This window comes from Harpegnathos saltator, unplaced genomic scaffold (genome assembly GCF_003227715.2).
Source record: "Harpegnathos saltator strain DR-91 unplaced genomic scaffold, Hsal_v8.6 scaffold119, whole genome shotgun sequence".
Lineage (NCBI taxonomy): Eukaryota > Metazoa > Arthropoda > Insecta > Hymenoptera > Formicidae > Harpegnathos > Harpegnathos saltator.
This window is the reverse complement of record NW_020229894.1, coordinates 1982717-2006568: the sequence shown is the minus strand read 5'-3', so window position 1 is coordinate 2006568 and position 23852 is coordinate 1982717. Positions and strand designations below refer to the sequence as shown.

The following is a 23852-nucleotide window of genomic DNA, read 5'->3' as shown; positions in this document are numbered from 1 at the left end:
AGTATAACGATATAGAGTAAATTCCTCGAGCGTCTAACAGAATGACGGGGCCCCCCCCGTCTCCCCCCAGACTCGACGACTCGTAGTTTTCGACGTAGCGATAACTCCGATATTGTTAATTATTCAACGTCGTTATTACTTCGTCAATTACTTGACTGGTGAAATATCGTACTCGCTCATTCGCCTCGTCGTCAACGGTTTCTTTCCGACTTTGTACTATTTTTAGTTTTTACTATTTCCTCCCCGCGTTTGCTGCGTAACTCGTATTCCACGATAGTCGCAAACGGAGCAAACGAAGGAATTCCGTGCGTGAGGCGGATACCGAAAATTCGCGGGTGCGCGCGGATAATCGAGGTAATTTTGCATACGAATGGGGCCATCGCGCATTCGACACGTGCCGCGGTAATTGTGAAGACTGCTTCGCAGTGAGTTTGCCGGGGCTTTCACCGGTCATTTTATTCAATCGTATCTCGTCGGAGGGATTAAATCCTCGAGCGAAGTATCGCTCACATGCGCGCGCGTGCGTGCGTGCGTGCGTAATCCGTCGGCGGGATTTAACAATCGAATCGGGTGATAATTACGACCGGCTATCAACAGGTGCGATTATAGCGGCGTAAAACATTTCACATGCATCTCGCCGCTGACACGCGAGACACAATCGGAGCATTTTATCAGCCGGTCGTGGAGATCTGCCTCCTCGTCGCCCCGAGCCAAGTCGAAACCCTCGCGCGAAGCGGTCGCTCGATTTTTTGCGCTCGAGAAATTCGAGCACGAGGAACACATTATCGGGGAAAAACGTGATTTCTTTCATTAATTAACCTTAGCGTGCGCGCGAGCACGTGCTGGAACCGCGCGGAGGATAACGCGATTATGCTTGCATCGGGGGGAGAAAAAACGCGATCATCGGTTTACGGCAATGTTTACAACGTCGGGAATGGCATTAGCGCAACGGGCTGATGAGTCTGCGCTGTTCGTTACTTGAGCGTGTCAGACCGTAAAGTAACCGGGAGGAGCGATAAATTGAACGGAAAAATGCGCTGCCACTAACGATCACAACGGTGAGGCTGTTGCGCACACACGCCTCGGAACTCGGAACTTCGAAGCGGCCAAGTGCTTTTTATTTACTTTCACGCGTCACGCTGCTGGGCGCTCTTTTTTTTTCCACCGCCTTGTTTTTCTCCCTCAGGCTCCGAACAAAATGGACGAAACGCGATTATCGCGGGGCGCGGAGTTTCGCGAACGAGAGCAACGACGACGGCGCGAGCCGTTTCTAAGGCGGGCAAGAAATCGGCGTACAATCCGCGCTCGTAGAGGAAAGAGATCGCGACCGAGTTCCGTCGAGAGTGCAAGACCCTCCCCTCTCTCTCTCTCTCTCTCTCTCTCTCTCTCTCTCTCTCTCTCTCTCGTTGCTCGTCGATGATAATAACCTCATGGAACCGTAATGCTCACATAGTTTGCATGCAAATCCTTCATCCTTCGCTACAAATCCACTGCTGCAGGGCAGCCTTGCGTAAACGAAGGAACGCATATCGCGTCGGATATAATACTATCGACACACATACACACAACATACACAACACACACTCACATACACGCACGAGGAAGAACACCGGCCGCCGCGGTCGAACGTCGCTAACATTAACAAGTGGACGATATTCGCGACACGATACACGGTCGGCGCTATTTTTTTTCTTTTTTCACGTAATCCCCTCAATTCCGCAAAAAGCCGGCATCGATTTACGACGCGCGAGGTGATAACGTATGGTTACGGTAAGCCGTGATAACGCGTACGCGGTATAATTTCTTAACGATCTTTCCAACGACGTGACGTCGACATCGACGACGACGACGACGACAAAAACGCGCGAGCGCATTATCCAATTTGCCGGCGATTGTAAAAAGCTAATGCAATAAATAGCATTAATGTCGACCACTTCGTCATTACCCGCCGTCGCGTCAGCGCGTGTATCGGAGCGAAGCTCGATTTAACACGCCGGCACCTTGAGCGGCCGTTTCCGTGAGACTCGCTCGCGACATGGCCGGGAGTGTTGCGAGAGTACGTTGGTGCCCTTTTAATTTTCCGGGAATAAAATCTCGCTCGGAACGAGCGGAAATCTCGATTGAAGCGCCGCACCGGAGATATCGCCGCTCGAGATTGCGAAAGTGAAGAATCTCATGCAAGCTTACACTGGGAAAGAAACTCGGACTAAGCGAGCCCGATCCCATTAATTAAATTAAAATTACATTAAAATCCATCTCAGAGTTATGCATGTTCAGTGATAAATTGGCCTGATTGTTTCAGCGGAAAATGTGTTCTCGAAATTGCGCGGAATAAGCGCGAAATTTACTCGGACGCATGCAACCACGGTGAATCACGACTACTCGGCACATTATTAATTTTATTTATTACCTGGTTTTCCGAGGCCTTCAATTAGAGAGATAAGATCAATCGTATCGTGCGGTCAGATAGACTCGGCTCTCTTTTAGCAGCATACGACACGAGCGAACAATCGCTCAAGCTCGAACGGCTCCGTCACTCTTCGAGCGGAATTCCGCTCGGAGAAATTCGGGGAATAATTTCTCGCAAAACTTCCGAGGACGCCGAGGAGGTATGCGGCGAATGCCGCGAATCTACCAGCCGCGCGAGTCTCAGGTTCGCTTTCACGCGCACGCGCACAGGTGCTGCTTCGTCCTCACCGTCGTCGTTTTCTCCGCGTTCATCCATCAAGCGCGATACGTCCGTTCGTTCGTGCGTGCGTGCGTTTTCCGGCATTCGACAGACGTTTAACATCGACACACACGGCGCACATACGCGCGGCGTTAATTATCTATTAATACGTATCGACGGCGGCTCCTCGTCGGCGAGCGCTCGCGCGTGAACATGCGCGTCGCTCACCCCGATTCGCTCCAAGGAGATAATGCAGCCGTGGCCTCCCTTGTTACCGCGTCGTCTGCGTCCCAGCTCCGACGAGCCGCGACGATTGTTCCACCTGGCCGAGGCGATTCGCGGGTGACATCGGTGACGAAACGGCCAGCCCGCTCTCCTCTCTCTCTCTCTCTCTCTCTCTCTCTCTCTCTCTTCGTCTGCGCGCAAAAGTTCCAAGGACGCGAGCCTTCCGCAAACGCCTTCGCGGAAGCGGTATTATACCCGCGCAGGAATACGATGGCTCGATATGGGATAGCGGGGAAGCGTCTCGAGTGCGATGAGCTGGCAATTAACGGCCGCAATTAAGTCCCGCGAATATCGCGCTCGCGTCGGACGGAAGTGCGTGGCGGATGGCGGCGGCAAAAACGGGTCGGTCGTCCTCTGCGAACGATACGGCCGGTTACATTAAGTATCCGCGATACGTTAGTTAGTCGCGCTAATCTCTTGCTCGAGCGAGCGGCGGCCGAGCGGGCGATAAACGTATGTACGAAAAGTACGGAAGTATGTGCCCAATTTGCGGCGAGCGACTCGCCGGCCCGTCAGAGCCGAGATACAGCGCGCGCGACCATTGTAACGCCGAGCAACCGGTTGGAAATTCCACCTTGAAAATTCCGCCGCATTGTTTCTATTATTAGCCGGACGCGTTTCGGGGCGCGCGCGCGCGCGTGCATTGTTTCAGCCGGTCGTAAAACGCTAACGCGGTCGTAGCGCGTGCGCGCGATCGTTGCGCGCGACGAGAGTTCGCTCGCGCTCGCGCGTGTGAGCATCAGAGTAATCGCAAGGTATAATTGCAATTTCGGCGCGGAGTAATTGCCGAAGTAATTGCAAGCGTGGAGCGGCGTCCCACGTTGCAGACGTGAATTCGAAAGTATTATGACGACCGGCGCAATTCTACGGCACGATACCGCGCGCAACGCTCGGGCCCTCGCGTTTCAGCTGGCGTTCGTTTTAGCATATATGGCGGACATTAGAATGTAGGGGTATATACGCTTTTACGTGCGGCACACTCTCGGGAATAAAAGTATACGTCTGTAAAACGCGCGGTGCGGCGGCAAGAGAGAGAGGCTCCTCTTCAAATTTTCGGCCGACTCGTTTTTCCTCGTCCCGGCGAGAATCCCGTCCCCGCGGAAGCTCGTCGCCTAATTTTTCGCGTCTCCTGCATCTCGATTATTATTATTATTATTATTAGTAGTAGTAGTAGTAGTAGTAGTAATATTATTATTATTATCATCGCCGCCGCAGATGCGCACGTACATTCCGGCTAAAGACGATGGCGTAATACAAGATACAAGATGTAATCAATACGGCGAGGGGGAATATCGAGGAAAAGGCGCGCGGCGGATAATGCGACAAGGGAGGGAAGGGAGGGACGGAATATCGAGATGAGTTTCGCCGATGACAGCCGCGCGTAAATTCCGAGTTATCGGATATTGCTCGCAGATGAGATCTCTCTCGCTTGCAAAAAGAAGATCCGCGGTTGTCTATATTTTAGAGAAAGTCTCCGCGGGATATAAAATCCATTTTACCGGGCGCTCGTATGTTCTTTTTTTCCTCTCTCTCTCTCTCTCTCTCTCTCTCCCTCCCCCCCCTCCCTCCCTCCTTCTTTCGCGCGCTCGCACACTCTCTCATCCTCCATTCGCATTCCTTGCCTATCACGCCGCGATGGTGCACCCGATGGAATCTTCTCGTAAATTGCCCTCTTCCGTATTGTCAAAGACGGTGCTTAAGCCATGCAGGGAAAGTTTTTCCAATCTCCGCGGCGCCGCACGTACATCGAGAGCATGTAAGGACTGTTCGACTCGATCGCCGGTACATCTTTCCGCGAAGGCCGCGATAAATATCGCGTCTTCCACGACGCGGCAGCGTGAGACAGACGTAACGAAATCGGAGGTCTCGTGTTATAAAATTATTGCGTCGCGCGCGCGTCCGCTGAAAAAGAGCGCCGCGAGCGGCGCGCTTTCCCTCGTCGACGTCGAGAGCGAGACAAAGAGGCAGACAGAGAGAGACATACACAGAGAGACAGAGAGAGAGAGAGAGAGAGAGAGGGAGGGAGGTAGGGAGGGAGGGAGGGAGCGACAGACAGACGCACGCTCGCGCTCTACGCGAATTGAGAAACGAGCGAAAACAATCTGTCGGGACGAAAAGATTCGTCCCGTTGTCGCGCGACAAAGTCGAATGCGTGCCGCGCGGGGGAAAGGCAAGGGAGGGCGCTTTCTCGTCCCTTTTAATAAGCGATAGAGAACGATGACTTTCACTCGGATGGGACGACAATAGTCGAAGCGAATGTCGCGGTTGAGTGACACCCGGGCGAATCAGGCGGGTTGTTAAATAACATCTCTGCGCTACCGCGACGTGTTGAAATAAATATCGTTATTTCTTGCGTGAACGCTACTGCTGCTGATCATCGTCGTCGTCGTCGTCGTCGTCGTCGACGACGACGACGTCGCCGCAGGCGCGGGAGCAACGACCCATTGATCCCGCGGGAGAGAATCTGGACCACGTTGACCGGAGCGCAAAGTATACTCCGCTCTTCGCGCGCAATCTCCAGCAAGTTATCCCCTCGAACGGGATTTCTCATTGTTTTCGTTTTCTCCGCGAGTTTGAGATTTTTAAGAGAGAGAGAGAGAGAAGCGCGCGCACAGTGTTGCGTTTGTGCGAAACTTTGCGGAATCCGGCGCGCGTTGATTTCGCGCTGTGCAAAATGCGCGGGGGCGCATCGCGTTTCAATGCGATCTCGTGTATCGCGTAAAATCGTGGCTAATCGGGACGAGCAGCGAGCACGGGGAAATTGTTTCCGCGGCAACTGCTCGTTTTTATGTTTTATTTTCTCTTTCTTCCTCCCTGCCCCGTGTTCCGCGCGAATTATGTAACGTCCGTTCCTCCGTGATACACTTTACCGCTTGTTACCCGATATCCTGGGAGTGCCTCACAATGGGCTCCTGATAATAACCGAGTGAAAGCCCGTGATATTAATTACGCCGACGCGACTTTTTAATTCAACCAGGCCAAAATGCGCGCTTGCGCCTCGTCTTTCTCTCGTTTGTTCGTTCGTCCTTGTTTGTTCGTTTGTTCCTTCCTCTCCTTTCCTTTCCTCCGCGTTCGGGAAAGCATCGTTTATCTCTCGCGGAAGTGACATGTGGAAATACTTAATAGTTGCATTCGACGTTCGCCGCGGCTTTTGTGCCGACGAGATCACCGACCTGGAAGCGCGTTAAAAATAAAGGGAAAAAAGAAAGAAAGAGAAAAGCAGACTAAGCCAGCAGGAATTGCGACACGAAGGATGACTGCGAGGACTCCTTCTAACATTGGTTTCTTCTTCATTCGTCCTCGCCGCCAACGTAGAGATCTTTTCCGTGTATCGTGTCGTAAAATTGCGCATCTTTTATTCGCGAAAGAACCACGTATGGAGAGGAGTATCCTTCTTATATTCTAATGTCTCCCATACATGTTAAAATTGCGAAATGAAACGCGAGGGTCCAAATCTGCCATCCTGCCAGCCTGCCTCGAGTCGTAGAATTTCATTTCTGGCCGTGCTTCCAAATTTACATTTGTAATACCACACCAGACCCCACACTCTTATAGGCGTGTGTCGCCATCGAAAGGGAGAGAGAGAGAGAGAGAGAGAGAGAGAGAGAGAGAGAGAGAGAGAGAGAGAGAGAGAGAGAGAGAGAGAGAGAGAGAGAGAGAGAGAGAGAGAAAAGGAAGAAAGATATCTGTGTTCGATATAACGAGGGAAACCGGATTTGCAAAGACCGACGAAATGAAACGTCATCGACGTAGTCGCCTCAGCGATTTATGAGCGATAAACAAAGTTGCGTCGCGATATTATATTCGTTTCGGCCGGGAGACTCGTTATAAATGTATCAACCTTGTACAGACGGCGAAACGCAACCTCGTCCGGGTACGTGAGTAATCGAATTCCGACAGACGGACGGACAGTAGTCCGACGGCTCGTGTGCGAAACGACCACGTTCACACACACACACACACACACACACACACACACACACACACAAGCGCGCGCGCATGTGTGCGCTAAACGGTTTCGATTTCGACACACCTGTTCTACGCGCTATTTCAGTTAGCCACTCTTCCTCCCCCCCATGCTAATTCGGTCTCGATCATATGGGAGCATACGCGTCTCCTCGGCGATTCCATTCGTTCGCTCGTCTGACAATATTGGCACAATTTATTCGCTCACGGGCCATCAACCCGATTCTTGAATGTCGGTGAAGTTTTTTCTTTATTTGTTCTTCTTCTTTTGTTTCGGCTCTCTCTCTCTCTCTTTTCTCCCGACGACGATCGCTTCTTTATCCCCCAACGTCTGCTCATCAATCTCGGAAACGGATAATTAATCTTCCAAGATTCACGACGGCCCAACTCGCGTTCTGTCGTTTCTGTGCGTGGGCTGTCGCCGGAGTTGCGTTAAATTAATCACGATAACGACAGATTTATCACGCCGCGCCGTCAATTTTCCGGCACTGAAGCAGTGGAAATTTATTCACTACGGTTTAAGGGGAGCGTGTTTGTACGCGGGCGAATGCACGTTCTTATTCCTCTTTTATCTTCCTCGGGACAATTCCACACCGCGGATGCGGAGGGAGGGGGGATTTTGTCGCAAAATGTCTATCTAATCTATTCGACGTGTCGCGAGTGAAAACGATATCTGCTGATACGAATGCGCCTTGTCGCAAACGTCTCTTTGCTCGGCGAAACACTTTTGCCTTTTCTCTCCCTCTCTCTCTTTCTCTCTCTCTCTCTCTCTCTCTCTCTCTCTCTCTCTCTCTCTCTCTCTCTCTCTCACATTGTAGAAAGATCGCGTTGCTCATCTGTAGCAAAGATCGTCAATAAGTGGCCGCGACCTACAAATGAATTACAGACCGCCGCAGCAGACGCGACGTTCCACAACTTACATAAAACTGCTCGCACGGCTCAATCAATGGAAATTTCTCAACAATGACGCGTCCTCCTCAACGACTGCGCTCGCACGTCACCCCTCATTATGTCTCTTCGTTATTACTTACGCGAGGTGCGTCTCGTAATCCGAAGCACAACTAATAAGGAGCCGCGAGTACGCTCGCGACCTGGACACGCAGCTGTTAAGTGCGACAACAAGAAATTTCGTAATGATACCGCGGATATAAAGTGCCCATATGTCGTATCCCGTCATTGCCCCCTCCCCCCCTCCCCGTTGCCGCGCGACTTGCGCAAAGTATCTCGAAGAATTCCAAGTGTAACCACCGGGGACCGCGACCGCGAGTTCGGTAAGAAGCGAGGAGAGGAGGAAGTTGGAACGAGAAAGGAAGAGAGAGAGAGAGAGAGAGAGAGAGAGTTAAAAACTGTCAATAACTGAGAATCAAGCGTGGCCGGAAAGTGGCCGAATCAAAGATAGAACGATTAGATATCAATGGATTGTCAATATATTGACTCGCACGCTGCGAGTTGGAAAAAGCAACCTCCCGTCCTCTCCTTCCGCCCCTCCCCCCTGCCCTTCCTCCCTTCCTTTCTCTTGGTGCATACACGATCGGCCGACAAGCGTGTATTTACACTGCGCGATATATCGCGCGGACGGGATTACACATTTTGACGTGATCGGAATCGTGCTCCCGTCGAAATTGTGTATCCTCGGCGACGGTCGTCGATGATGACGTGCCGCCGCGGGCGCTTCGCACGGGGCGAATCGATTTCTCCCGGCCGCTACGGCGGCCCAGCTATTTTAATTAAGCAGCAGTTCATCGCGCGCGCGGTGCGGCGCGGCGGTTCATCGGTACGTGATCTTGGACGCGGACGCGCGCGCGCGCGATGACCCGCGTGTAGGAAAGTATCGGACTTACGTGAATACGCGCGATGACGTTCCGCGCTTGTTACATAATGATAGGCTAATCTACCATCTCGGAGATGATGTCCGTCCGATAGCTGCCGATTCTCGATGCCGCACGCACGCACGCACGCACGCACGCACGCACGCACGCACGCACGCACGCACGCACGCACGCACGCACGCACGCACATGGATATGTATAACGCATGACCGCGACGCCACGATCGATCGGCCAATTTCTAAGCCGCCGGATTTTTATCACTCGCGGCGCGCACCGTGAAAGGTTGTACGATCGGATTGAGCAATGAGAGACGATTTTTTTGCGCGACGGGTTTTGAAATAAGCAACCCGACGAGCACAAAGAAAGTCGTCGAAAGATAGAAAGAGCGAGACGGTCGTCGCGTGAGATTCTCCCTTTCCTCCTTCTCTCTCTCTCTCTTTTTACTTTTCTCTCGTACATGGGACTCGCACCTGTCACGTAATCCCGACACGACATGATTCGCGATATATCTAGATACATCGAATTTTCCCTTCGGATTGTCGTCGGAAATTGTATTTGTAAAAATCCGGAGGTTCGAAAGAGTGGTGAGAAAAGAAAATGATAATAGTGAAAATGATAAAACTGCGAACAGATTTGCGAATTAAAATCTGAATACACACACACACACACACGCGCGTAAAACACAGCGGGCAAAGTTGAAGCGGGAAACGAAGCGGTCGGGCCGAGTCCTCTGGTTTTTTTTCTCGAGAAACAGATTACAGGACACGGGGGAGCGGGGACGAGGGAAAAGGAGGACGAGCCTCGCGTTAGAACGGCACGAGTCGCGTCCGTGATAGACAAGGAACCGCGGCCAACGAGCGATTATGACAAGCAGATTAATTGCCGCGCAACGATAAGCTTGGTATTTCCAACGCGGTGCGACTTATCGCAATCATTTAAACGCGCTGGACGGCTCAGCTGCGCACGCGCGCGTCTTCGATTAACACAAATTCATCCGGTATTCATTCGCACCTATCGCGCCTCGATATTTATTGAACAATAAATATGACCGGGTAGGTATATACGAAGTGGCTGGAACGGTGGTGGTCGGACGAGGGAGAACTCCCATTTTTAACACGTCGTTCGTTACACGGCTCAGCCGCGAGAGCGCCGCGTGAGCGGCGCGAAGAAGCGCGTTCGCGCGCGATGGAGAACATAAAATACAATAAATATCCGCGAGAGTCGGCGGGCTAAGTTATGTCCCCCGTCGTAGATATATCTCAATAGCTCGCGTCGAGAGCTCGGGGAATTCGCTAATTCCCTCGGAGGGATAACGCGACGTGTACACGCTCTCGGCGAGCGATGTTCATCCCGCGACGAGGCCGTCGCGCGAGAAGGGCGCCACCGCCCAAGCGGTGAAATATGAATCGAGACACAAAGGGACACGCGGGGCTCTGGGGACGAAAAATCGCCGCGAGCGGTAGAGTGCCGTCGCGCAAATCGCAATCCGGTCTGATTGTCCGACGATGAAATTCAATGGAAAAAGCCAGCAGCTCGGCCCGACGCGCCGCGCCGCGCCGCGATATTCGACATTCGCGTTCGCCGACCGCGCGCGACCAAGGAGAGCGTCTTTCACCTCGGAGGGAATTTCGTCTCGGCTCGAAAATCGCTCAGCGATCGTGCCCGTCGCGCAGATCTTCGTTGCCCTTTACGTGCCGCTCGCAGCTCTCCTCCGCGCCGGGAATCGGCTCTCTCGGATGGAGAAAAAAAATTTCGTCATCGTAGAATCACGAAATCATGGGCGTGCCGCGCTCACTCTCTCTCTCTCTCTCTCTCTCTCTCTCTTTCGCACCTTCATTCGCCATTTCATCGTTGTACACGCGCGATCATCTCCCTCGGCGGGTGTCGTCGCGTGCTACAGCACTGCGCGTATACCTGGCGCACGTACGTGTATGTGTGTGTGTGTGTGTGTGTGTGTGTGTATGCTACGTGAATACGTACGTACGTACTAACCGTAGAAAGGTAAGGCCTTGATATTTCGTATAATAAGCTTTGAGAATTATCTCTCCGGGATTGGTGCACAGGCCTGGTTTCAACTCCCGGTATCTGCCTTGCCTGGCCGTTTCTCCGCGCTCTCGCGAGCAAAGGCCTGCCGGACAAAAGTTGTATCGCGGATACAACGCGCGGCGGCGGCGGCGGCTGGTAACGCGGCCACGACGCGCCACAGACGACGAGTGCGGAGAGGAGGTCAGGCCAGCCGTAAAACTGGCGGCGCGAAAATGCTGCGGGCAAAAAGAGAACGAGAGGAGAAAAACGGAAGAAACGGAAGGAATCGGCGATCGTGCCCGATCTCGTAAGCGACTAATCATATGGCGCGGTCGCGGGTCGAAGAGGCACGGGGGGCGGAAGATCTCCTTGCGGCGTGTAATTGCGCGTTGATTCGCGGCGGATTTTTGCGACCGATCCGTGAGTCGACAAGTTAACTGATCGTGATATCGTCAGTTAATTCGTCCTGCGCGATGGGACACCTGTGAACAAAGCTTCATTTGACATTTGATCGAAATCACTGCGTGAAATCACCTTACACACTGATAGAAAAATATAGTTGAATCAACTATACTCTCACTATATTTTATAGTTCATTTGGGCGTCAACCATATTTTTATAGTTCGTGGAACCTGCAAAATATAGTAGAATGAACACAAATATATAGTCAATGATTGTCTTAAATAATTGTTTAGTTACTTTTACCACATATATGGTAATTTCTCATTCACAAATATAGTGAGATTTAATATTCACATAGTTACATCTGTCATCATTTTGCAAATATTCTGGTAATATTGACTATATAAAAGAATTACTTTACCTACCATTTGATATTTGTATTCATACTTAAATAATTTTAGTTTAACTTACTATAATTCTTAGTAGAAATATTATACGGTTGGTTATAGTATGCTTATATCGTAATTATTACCGATATTATTGTAATACTTACTATAAATATGATATTTCGGACTATAATTTAGTTACTATATCATTATAGTTCCAAATATCGTATACTTTTCTCTCAGTGCAGAATCACAAAAATATAAGAAGGCTGATATATTCAGTGATTAATGCAAATAATGAGATTAACGGGCGAATGAAGCAAGAATCTCTTCTCTCGCTCTCGTAATTCTGTTTTCTTGACTTCATTGTCGTTGGAAATTGTGGTATTTGGAGGCTGAAAAAGGCTGAGAAAAAGGAGAAGTTGCCGAGATAAAGATAACAGCCATGTGTTCGATAAGATTACGCACTTGACGAATGTCGGCCTAAATTCGGCGCGACAATCAGGTTAATAATCAGTAAAACACATCGGCTGATCAAGGATGGAATTTGCGCCACAACGAGCGTCATTAGCCGCGCTAATCACTTGCGACATTTACGTTAGATCCTAAGGCCATTGTTCATAGTTGCGAATTATTTATGATTTTTCATCGATAACATCGCTTCTTGCGATATAAAGCATCGATATAGATTTACGAAGCTACAAGCACGCACTTTGCAAATTTATGTCGAACGACGACAGACTGGATGCCGGGCCAACTTTCGATCCTCCATTCTTGCCGGTAAGTTGGTCCGATAAAATCGCGAAAGCTCACTTACGATATATCATCCCACGTACCTGGAAACACACAAAGCAGCGCCGCTGCTTCCTGTATCGCGTCCTCGGCGTGGCATCCTCTCGACTCAGCATCCCGCTCGTCGTGCGGCCGCTCCGGACACCCGCGACGCGAATGCGACTCGTTAATTAACACGACGCAGACGAACTGTGCAACAAGAACTGTACCGGCGAAATGTTCGGATCGTGCCCGACACGGAGAACGCCAATGGAATAATCAGCGTAGCGAGAGAGGGAGAGAGAAACACGCGCGATTCCGGGTACGTGTGTGAAGTTGGCCCCGCACTTTTCGAATTTTGTATTTTTTCGAATTGTGCCGTATTGTGCCGCAATCACGCAGCTCTATAACTCAAAGCGTACTCGAGAAAATTAAGAAAAACAAAATTTTTCGTAGCCCCGCACTTTTCGAATTTTGACTTTTTCTTTATTGTGCCGTATTGTGCTATGTTTGTGCTGATCGTGCCGCAAGCGCGTGACCGATAACTTCGGTAACATTTGAGAAAAAAAATAAAAACGAAAATTTGCCAGCCCCGCATTTTTGTCCGAATGAGTCCAATTTTTTTTTCTTTTGTGAATTCCTACTAATTTGTGACGCGTTGTGCCGTTTGAAGAAACTGAATTTCTCCTTTCGTTCGGTAGAAATAAAGAGTTACAGAGTCGCGGATTGCGGCACAATGCAGCACAATTCGACAAAAATACCAAATTCGAAAAGTGCGGGGCCAATTTCACACACACGTTTCCCGGATCGCGAGTCGCTCGGCACGAAGTACACAATATTATCAGTCCAGTTCAATATATGGCTCCGGACTGCATTCAGCTTTGTCCATACGCCATTTTTCCAGTAGCATGAAGATAAAAGAAAAACAGGGACAACGCGTACACGCAGTCCTCACGATCAAAAATATGCGTAGTTACAGGAGCCACATTCAACCGTCACGGAGGCGAACCAAAGACTAATACACAATGTTCAACATCGTGCTCTGCTCGAATGTTGTGTCTTTTTTCGCCATGTTTTCGTCAGCGGCGGCTGTTTTGATATCCCAGCTGAGCAACGTCGCCGGCGAGTGGGGGGGGGGGGAGGGGGATAACGGCCCTTTTGGCCATTGTTTACACGCGCACGCGGCGCGTCCTTCCGCGAGGTCGGGTGCTACATTATGTTTCGAGCCGGCGGACGCGACGCACACGCGTTATCGGCGCTCCGATTTCCTATTTCGATTTCCGTCGAGCGGACGGAATATATCTCAGTCGGGCCTGCCGTCTCGGCGTCGCGGCGCTCACTCGCTCGTTTCTCCGATCGCGAGTGTCTCGGTATCGGTATCAGTGTCAAGTGTCAAGTGAGGATCACGATATGGAGCGCGACCAGGCGGAAGGAGAGACCGGGCTGAGGAGCCGAAGCAGAGGACGCAGGACATCGCGGTATGGCCAGCGTTGGGTCTTGTATCTCCAAGTATGTGGAATCGTTTGTCAGATAGGAATTTCCCCATGTTATCGGGACGGCCGGTCAAGCGGCCGATAAACAAAGAAATACCCGAGTCGAAATTTAGGTCGGTGTTCGTAGTTGTTGCTTGACGAAATAATTTTCGTTTCATAAATTTTATCGTTATTATCACTCACGTTTCTTCCGCGCGAGAGATATCGGCCGAAGCTGATTTACGGCACATGAGAGCGAGTCGGTTTTATTGTCGAGTCTCGATTGGAGGAATGTGAATCATTTACGACTGTGAATATCGACCGTGCAGTTGGTTGCGAATTTCGCAAGTGCTGATTTTTACGTCCAATAATGCTCCTCGCGTCTGATCTCGCTTATGTTTGACAAGGCTTTTCTTTTATCATACCGTTTAGCTGTCTGTCATTGCGCGCGATCGAAATTTCTGTCGAAAAACAGCATTATTGGGCGGCATTATGTGGTAACTGTTATCATTATTTTTACAGTTTTCCCCTTATCAGCTCTTTTAAGAGCTCCAAATTCCCACCGGAAGACGTTCAAAAGAGAGCGACAGAGATTATGAGAATAAATTTGCGTTGTTTCTTCCCCCCCTCCCATTTACACATCAATTCCACGTTTCAAATTACACATAAATAGTGGATTATTTAATATTTGCTCGTCTCCGTACACTTTCTATGTATTTACATAACAGAGTTGTGTAATTAATGTATCATGTTACATATCGTTGATTGAAATTCAGAACAAAGATGAAATACGAGTCGCGAATACTGAGATAGACGAATATTAAGTAATTTGGAAATGAGTCTTTAAGACACTCAACATGAGTATAAACATTCACGGTGTCAAGGTAGGACGATAGCCTGTACAACGTTGTAAATATCTCGTTACAGGCAATATTGCGCGTTGTTATTACACACTGAAATTCTCCATTGACCCTTCAAGTTGTACGAAACTTGCGGGCTCAACGGCGGAATGGTGATTTCGACTCGGGTGGTTAGGGCGCGCAAGTCGCGAAAGCGTCTTCGACGGCGTGGCTGTAAAAAGCGACGAATGGTTCTCGGAGGGAAAATCAGGACACCTTGTTCTGGGGAGGAGGAAGCTATCTTTAATCGTATCGCGGGCCCTTTTAAGTGAAATGTCACGCGTATCACCGTTGAGATCGAGCCATTGCGGATTGAAACGAATGTTCGGCGACTGACTGCTTCGGGAGCGCGTGATAAATTGGATTCGCGTGTGTGGAAAGGAGCGGTCTCGCGCTCGCCTTCTCTTCCCGAAACGTAGCGCGGCCGAGGGCCGCGGAGGGCGGCGGAGGGCGGCGGTGAAAGAAAGGAAAAAAGTATAATAAAAGGCGGCGCGCGTGTCGGCAAAGAGCGGGCACGGCCCGGCTAAAAAGGAGCTTTACTCCGAATAAACGTTACTTAGGGGAAACGCGGCTGTCACACGGACGACGCGCCTGTCGCGGACACTTTCCGCATCCATTAGGTCTCCCCGAGTACCACGCCGGTATCTCGCGAAAGCGGCGGCGTTTCCCGTGTACGGTTTCTCGGCGTAAAATCGGCGCGATTAAGCGGTTAGATCGAAAATCGTGGCCGCGGCCCCTCGTCATTATCGAGCACCATTTCGAGACCGGGCATGCCCCGTACATGGGCATAGCCGGGCACGAGGGCATTGCTGGCGCTCACCGCCGCGACAAATTGATCATTGAGCGGAATAACTTTGCTTGTCTCCAATCACTTACGCAATCACTTATCCGCATGGGCTCGGTGAACCGATAAGTCCTAACGGCACGCGCACACGCTCGCGCGGGACATTGCGCGATTTTTCTCGAGCGACATTTACGAGCGCCTTCGCCGTCGCCGACACCCGATCGCCGCCGGGAACAATGTTGCACTCGCGAGATCGCGTCGTGAAAGAGAGAGAGAGAGAGAAAGAGAGAAACCCTCGGGGGAATCGACCGATGTTGGGGTGAACGATCCGGGGAATCGAAATCGTGAGATCGGGAGAGCGGGACGATCTTGCGAACGTTCGCAACACAGAAATCTCGAGACGCGCATCTTGCGCCCGAAGTAACTTGCGGCCGAAATAACAATAATAATAATAACAGTTCTTCGGCACATCGTTTGTCGTTGTCCTGATTTGAGCGTCGCAACTTTCCGCAGCGACTGTATACTCTTGCGATAGATCTCGAGAAAATCGTATTTCGCACTTGCGACTTTCTGAGAAATCGTCTCCATCTTTCCGCACTCGGCACTTTCTGGCTTTCCCCTCCGGGACATTTTCCACGGAGAAAACGGCGCACGGTCGAGAGAGGGAGAGAGAGAGAGAGAGAGAGAGAGAGAGAGAGAGAGAGAGAGAGAGAGGAGAGAGAGAGAGATTCGAGTATAATGAATAATGAATTTCGTGAGCAAGAGGGCCGCACGTCGAACGTGTGTCCTCTCCGCGCACCCTCGTTGTTTATTAATGGGGGTTAATCGGCCCGCTAATGAGCCGCGTCGCTAATTACCGTCGTCCCGGGACGATCGCGCGGCCGTAAGAGCTGCCGAGAGAGGAGGAGAGCTCTCACGACGGTACGATAGGGGGCGGTTTAAAAATACAGCCGCGGCCTCTGAATGTATCGTGTCGGCGAGACCAACACCGTCCGACCTGCCGGCGCGGCGCGGTGGGGGCGCGGTGGGGGCGCCGAGAAATCGGAGCTCTTCGCGGCTCTTACGCGAGTAAGAAGCCGTGTCGCGGTCGGCCCGCGCAACCGCATTATTTTATTATCGGAGCCCCCGCGTTGCGCAAGTGACGTGCGAGCTCGCGAGTGAAGAAAGCGCTGCCACGACCGAGCGACCGAGCGATAATCGCTAATTAACGCGCGCGCGCGCGCGCGTCCGCCGGGTATCAATCTCTCTCGCGCGGCTCAATGGATTTTAATGAAGAGCTCGAATCGTCGCGAGCGAGACGGAGACGGAGAAAAAAGGAGAAGGCGCGCGCGCGCGCGTATCACACAACGGACAACGTCGTTATCCACGGATAATTATCGCCGTCTTCGATTATTAATGGCTCCGTCTGCGTCTGTCGCTCGCGCCCGCAAGGCCTGCGTCTTTACTTTGGCGACAGTTCTTTGCGGACGTGTCGCCCGCAGAGCGCCGTCCAGGCTCGTGTCCGTGTCGCGTGGAAAGGCGCTGTAATTTCGTGGCCGTTACGTTTTCCTGCGGGCTCTAATTAAATTATTCCCCGGGAGTTCTCTCCCGGTGCGGCGATCGCCGCTCGGGTCTGCGTTCGGCGATTGTCGCGCGCGGCTCTTCTCCGCGGATGCACGAGGTAGAAAGAGAGAAAAGGGAGCGCGCGCGCGCGTTTTAATTGAGTGCAGTTTGCCTGGTCGTTTTTACGACGACGAAATGGGCCATGAAAGCGAGCGCGCCACTTCCTCTTTAATATTAAATCGATCGGAGCTCACCAGCGGGATAATTACTCGCGCGCGCCCGGCTGCTAGATTATCCTTGTTTACGGGCTGACGCCCAATACCGGTCCGGTGTCTGTTCGTTCCGCGAGCGGCCGAGCTGCTTGTTTGCGCGGATCGAACGCTCGCGCATTATATGCCGTTTTAAACATACCTTTGCTTGCGCGCTGTTACGCAAAAGCAGAAAGGCGAGCGATTAGATGACGTATCGCTCAGCCGAGCCGAGCCGAGCGGACTTTGGCGCGCGTGCGAGACGCATTCTGCGCGTTTGCCTATGCAGATATCACTTCGCCAAGATGGATAGATAGGCCCGATGATATTTTCGAGATAAACGCGAGAGACAAGGTGGACAGCCTCCGGACGCGCGAGCGCTCTCGCTCGGCAAAAATCCAGAGACCCGCGCTGGCGAAAGGGAGGGACCGCGGTGACGGGCTCTGAAACACCTTGGGCGAGAAAAAGGGGGGTTATTGTTTTTCGCAAATGAGTAAAAGGTGCGCTCGAAACAATAAATCACGTCGTCCTTCCGTGTCGCGTCGCGGCAAATAATCTGCAAGGTTGAGCGGCGCTCGAAAAGTCAGGTGAGGAGAATAATCAGCCCGACCGCGAGTGACAGCGCGCGGCGGTTATCAGTGCGAGAAGTCCTTCGGGCGATCGTTGCCTGGTACATTCCGCGTATCTCAACGTTTCGAAAAGCCGCGGAGAGAAAGAGAGACGCACGCGCGCGCGCGCAGAGCGGTGGTGAAGAGCCGTTTCGTGAGTTGAGAGTTCTGCTCGTCTTATCTGGGGATGTGAAAGAGAGTGCGCTCTCGATTTTTATTCGCCGACTGTTCTCCAGTTCCCGACCGTTGATTCTTGCATCTCGACCGCGACGTCATTCAATCGTCATTCCTGCGCTCGCGCGAAATTTCCAGGGCTTCCGTTGAGCACCGCCACGCCGCGGCGAGTTTTCAATCGACCGCGATATCGGCCGCGCCTCGCGCGACACATTAACGCTATTCTCGCTGCAGCGGAGATTATTGCTTATCAATCCGTGAAAATACAAAGAGCCGGTAATTCCAGCGCGATACAGAGCCACGGACGCGCCGTTATCGCGCGATATCGTCACGATGTTGTCACGTAATGCAATCGCGCGTAAATGCCCTTTCGCTGTATGCTTTCTACATGTAGATGTAACGACGTGTGAAGGAGTAACAGTATAAAACCGCGAAACTCGTTATTCCCGCGATATAAAAAGCTCGTAGCGATGACACGAGCGATGGCAATGCAAGACGCTCGTTGAGACAAACGTTGCTGCGCGGCAAACATCGCGACTACGATCCAGCTCGATAAAAGACTCTTTGCCCTTTGGACGGTTTATTTTCCAAGCCACTGAAAATTCACACTGAGAAAAATATCCGAGATATCCGATTGTTAATTTCGTTACCCGATCAAATATCCGGTGTATTTAATCGGATATTTCGGATATTTTTCTCCGTGTATTTTTGCGGCGACAATGCCGTCATTCTGAGCCACAAGAACGGGCGAATTTCACTCAGATTCGGATTTCCAATCCAGCAAACGTCTTTTCAAAGTCACCTCCGAGCTTTGAGCGGCTCTGCCTCGTTCTTTGCGTTTGAGGAAATTTAGAATTCATTTCAACGCAACTGCGCAAGTTGTGCCGGATGGAGAAATGGATTCCAGAGACGCGTCCTCGGCTTCGTCTGTGATTTATCTGCGACGTCGATTTTAGTCGCGTAAAAATGGACGTATTTCACGCGCTTGCTTATGTCGCTTCGTTATCTGGCAAGGACATCATCTGCTGAGATATGGTTGAACACTAAACTAAATTAACCGTAGGAACCGCCGTCGTCATTTTCGCGCTCACACCGGCGCGGCGCCGAGTCCGGCCGAAATGAAAAAAGAAAAAGACGGCACACACTCACGCCTAACGATTTTTCCGCATGTGCCGGTGGATGCGCGGATGGTTATCGAATCAGATGACATCATGAATCAGACTGACGTGAGTCGACATGCGGAGGAGGAAGAGGAGGAGGAGTGTTAAACAATCCGGGTTTTCGGTTCTCGTTGTCGCGTGATTTTGTCGTGCGTTGAATCGTTTCCTCGCTTTTCTCGCTCGAGTCGACCATGTTGATTCCGCGGGCTAATAATGCTCAAGGCTGCCGGTGTTGTGATATCTCTTTGTCTTCCTATGATATTTTTTTCTTAGCCGCATAGAGCATACAAAAGGAAGAGATTAGCTTCCTGGAAGTGGCATAGCGTATCAGGCTCGATTGGTTAGATACGGGGGGGAGCATAGCCGCAACGTGAACGATAAGAGTGAAGAAGAAGAAGCAGCAGCTCGCTGACACTTGTTGCTGCGGCGTCGCGCGGCGACTTCTTTCATCTGACACTAACGAAAGCGTGATCGGGTGGTTATCAGACAGCGCGGTCGTCTCTCTAAGAGGTTGCCGTATCTAAAAGATCACGCACGTTCCTCAGCTCGACGTTCGATCACGTGAAGTATAGATGCAGATATACACGCGGTCATCGATTTCGTTTTACCCGTCGATGTCGTGTGGCGCGGCGGCTCACTGGCGAGGGAGAAATATGGGAGGGGGAGACGGGTGGCCATTTCCATTTTTTCACCTTCTCGCAACAGCTCGACGGGGTATGGCGCGATACGGACGTCGAAACAAATTCCGCCTATTTATAATTCGCGCTCCGCTTTTATACGCCCGACCGAGGCGTTACACATTCTAGCGCGGACGCCGACGCTGACGCCGTCGCCGTCGCGACGTCGACGACGTAACGTTACGCATCGCGATCGCCCTGCGCACAGTGTAAAAATACAAGATGCAGCCACATAATGGCGGCATAAAGAACGGGAGAATCCTTCCGTGATGTGAACGTGTAATTTAATCCTTGAAAATTTACGAGCGACGCATCTCGCCGATGATATCTGCCCGCTTTTTGCCTATTATTTTATAATGATGATATTACGAGTCGCAAAACATTTCTACGTCGTGAGATGACGGAACGACCATGTGACAGACGTCGTAATAACATTCGAAATTTTTACGAAATTAACTAAGTGCAGGGAAATGTTAGATCGACGCTCGTATTTAACTACTCTCGACGTAGAAACTATTAATCTCTCTCTCTCTCTCTCTCTCTCTCTCTCTCTCTCTACTCATTCCAATAATCTCGCGTTGAGTTGCGACCAGTCTCCATTATCGGTCGCTCGATTTCTGTAATTTCGTCGCGTGATAATCCGGCCGACCTCACTCGCCGGTGAAGTCGAGCGCCGTCATGCGAAATTTGTTCTCTTTCCCGTCGATGGAATCGACAGTTGGTTTAAAGGTCGTGGACGTACGCCAGGGACCATACTCGGGCATTCGGAAGTCGGCACGAATTCGACGTAATGGTCCGCTGAGAATCGCGCGGTGCAAAAGTAACGGAGAAATCCGAATTGCGACTGTTTCCACATTCGAGAGACTTTCCGCGCGAGACTTTCCCTCCGATGATGATACGCACGAAAATCGGCAGAGAAAAAGGGAGAGAAAATTGTGACTAGAAGAGAGGAGAGAGAAATGCGCCACTGCGCAGCGTCCGTTATAACGGGGAGGCAATGAACCGTGATATTCAATGCGTTAAATTTGCAATTGCGTTGCATAAGGCAACGTTTACACGTCGCCCGTATTTGTCCGTGTATATATAAATTTCATTGACCATCGTGTCGCGCGAGCTGCTCAAATATTAACCGAGAAGGGTAGGTAGAAACAGAGAGAGAGAGAGAGAGAGGGGGGGGGAGAGGGCGAATTGAGTTACGTCCGGGATATTATCGGGGCAGCTAACAACAGAAGCGAGGTAATTAATAACCTGTATATTTGCGTCATCACTATTTCGCAAGTCGCTCATACGCCGGCCTGCGTGTCGTTAAATTTCCGGTTATAATGAATTATTGTACAATTATACAAACGATACTTCAGGAAGAGTCATATAAATCCTGCGTAACGACGAAGCTAATACACGTTACGACAGCGTAACGTTGAGAAATGGCGGGGGCGACAAAAATGACGGGCGACGCGAGCTCGAAGAGAGAAACGAATATTATATCGCTGACGGTGTACATAATCGCGCAATAATAAGAGAGAAACGCGCGCACCACTCGTCTTGTGTTTTAAATTTCTCGTTTTAAATTTCTCGTTTTAAATTTCTCGTTGAATCTCGAGATGTTAAATTTCTCGTCGAATCTCGTTTTTATTCCCGCGGCGCTATCGCAGATGAATGGAAGTTCTCCGTTAATTTATATATCTTAATCGACGTATTTATCTCGAGGCGTATTTTTACATGTCCGTCGTTTGGGAAAACATGTTTATGAACAGACATCGGCTCCGCCGGCGGCGGCTGCGGCGGACGCTAATTTTTACGCGCGCGATAGAAATAATAAAATTTTCCTTCGAATACAACGCATCGATATCGTATCTCGCGTTTCGATATCGTTCAGATAATAGGTTGCGGAGGCGTAATAACGTGTAACTACCGTCGAAATCGTCGAGAGACCCGCCGCGAAAATTGTCGAGCGCTTCGATCTCTCTCCTCATCACGCTTCTCATTTTATCGGCTTTGCATCCTTTTCTTTTCCTCTCTTTCTCTCGTTCTCTCTCTCTCTCTCTCTCTCTCTCTCTCTCTCTCTCTCTCTCTCTCTCTTCCTTTTTCGCGAGCTCAGATATTAAAATGCTCGGCTCACGCCCCCCGCCTTTCGCTTTCGCGCGGTAACGAGAAATTCGCTCGCCCGCTTTGCTACTTTGTGCGCGTCCGTCGCGCGTCTAATCAAGAATTACGAAAGTGAAATACCGAGAAACACTCGCGAGTAGTTCGTCATACGCGTTTCTGCATATACTCGACGCCTTCATACGTCGGACAAGGACATCATTCTAACAATACGCTCAATGTCAATGTTATATGCCGGCATTATCATCAATTAGCTCGAGTTCTTTCAAACAAGCGCGAGCACGCTATCTATATCGCGTGAGCACGTCATGGAATATGATCGCGATAACGCGATATTATGTGACGATTGGTTGTACTTCGACTTCCTTATCGGCTGTCGTTTCGCGCAAAGTCGTAGTTTGGCCCGACATTGTGCGAAATCGGTCCGGGTCGACCGGTTAGGACAAACTCCGAGAGAGACAGACGGATGGATAGAAAGCAAAGTCGAGGGGGAGGAATCGTTATAATGGGCGTCATCATGGGCGACCTTTTTCGCCATCTGTCACGATGATAAAAGCTCGTTATTTCCACGACGGACGAGCGGCCGTCGCTAGGAATGCAACGATTTCTCAAAATATCGATAACGATATTATCGTTATTCAGAACCATCGATAACGATAATATCGATAATTTTGAAAAATATCGATATTTGTATAAAAAAGTGTATACATATAGGGGTATGCGTATGAAAGGTATACACGAAACATTTAAGAAGATCTTTTAAAAATTTTTATCTTCATGTAATTTATTGTCATATTCTCATATGTAGAAAATATATAATAAACCGCAGTCGTTTGCCGGAGATCACCGCATACATGGAGCAGGAGATATATGGTATAGTATTACGGTTCAACGATTGAGGCGAAAATGATGGAAATGAGCGAATTTACTAGACATCGACCAATTGGTTACATAATATATATTCCAGTGAATTCACTCACTTTTGTAATTTTCATCTCGATCGTAGAACCATAACAGCTGTAACTGTAACAGAGCTGTAACTGAAAAATACGAAATAGTAAAATTCATAACGATATATCGACGATTTTATCGGAGACAAAAAGAACATCGATAGATATTCGATATTTTGTCCCTCTCGATCGATACCGATATTTCGATATTATCGATTTATCGTCATTGCATTCCTAGCCGTCCTAATCGGGAGAAGGAGAGGCGAGCGCGCGCGAGAGCGTGAACGTGGATTAATCGCGCGTTAATTATCCGGAGAACCGCCGGGGAAAAGACGGCGGGGGGAGGGGGAGGGGGGAGTGGCGAGTACGACGAGTACGACGACGAGAATAATAGATATTCAACGACACTCGAATTTCACCAGACGACGCGACTCGACACGTGAACGCCTCTCGCGCCGAGCGGCGCGGCCAGGCAGGTGCTCGACGAGCACCTGGAATTCCGCGCTGGGCATTTCGGCGTTACGGTCGGAAATGTTTGCTGACATGTGCCGGTCGATCAAATTTCATTTCAATTCGCCGCTTCTCGACGCTCGTCGGGCATGAAACGCATTCCTCTCCGCGCACGTCGCCGCTCGTTATTGCGTTCGCGATGCGCGACGAGTGCGCGGCGGAGTGGTGGGCGGCGACGTACAGAGCGAAATGACGTCAACGTCGAAGCGTTAACCGTCCCGCCGTTCGCGTCGGAGCCTGGGACAACGTAGCGGCTCGCGATCGTCTGTCATTTCCACCCCCGTCGCTCTCGCGCTATCGCATTCAGTCCCGTCCAGTCCACCCTCGCGACGAGTTTTCATCGGCGCTGCCCCGCCGCGACGGAGGAGCGCCAGCCGAGCGACATCAGCGACA

At 50.7% G+C, this 23852-nt stretch overlaps 1 protein-coding gene across 3 annotated transcripts in view; it reads left to right on the top strand.

Annotated features, from left to right (window-relative positions):
• The window catches only part of LOC105181221 (putative nucleotidyltransferase FAM46C), a 115202-nt gene that overhangs the window by 12021 nt on the left and 79329 nt on the right, over positions 1-23852 (top strand). Inside the window, exon 1 of one of the 3 annotated variants that reach the window (XM_025304713.1) lies at positions 13574-13841. The exons of the other annotated variants lie outside the window; for them this stretch is intronic. Within the exon in view, the coding sequence (XP_025160498.1) occupies positions 13743-13841 (99 nt within the window). The 5' untranslated portion in view covers positions 13574-13742. Of the gene's footprint in view, positions 1-13573; positions 13842-23852 lie in introns of those variants that run through there. 3 annotated transcript variants of the gene reach the window in all.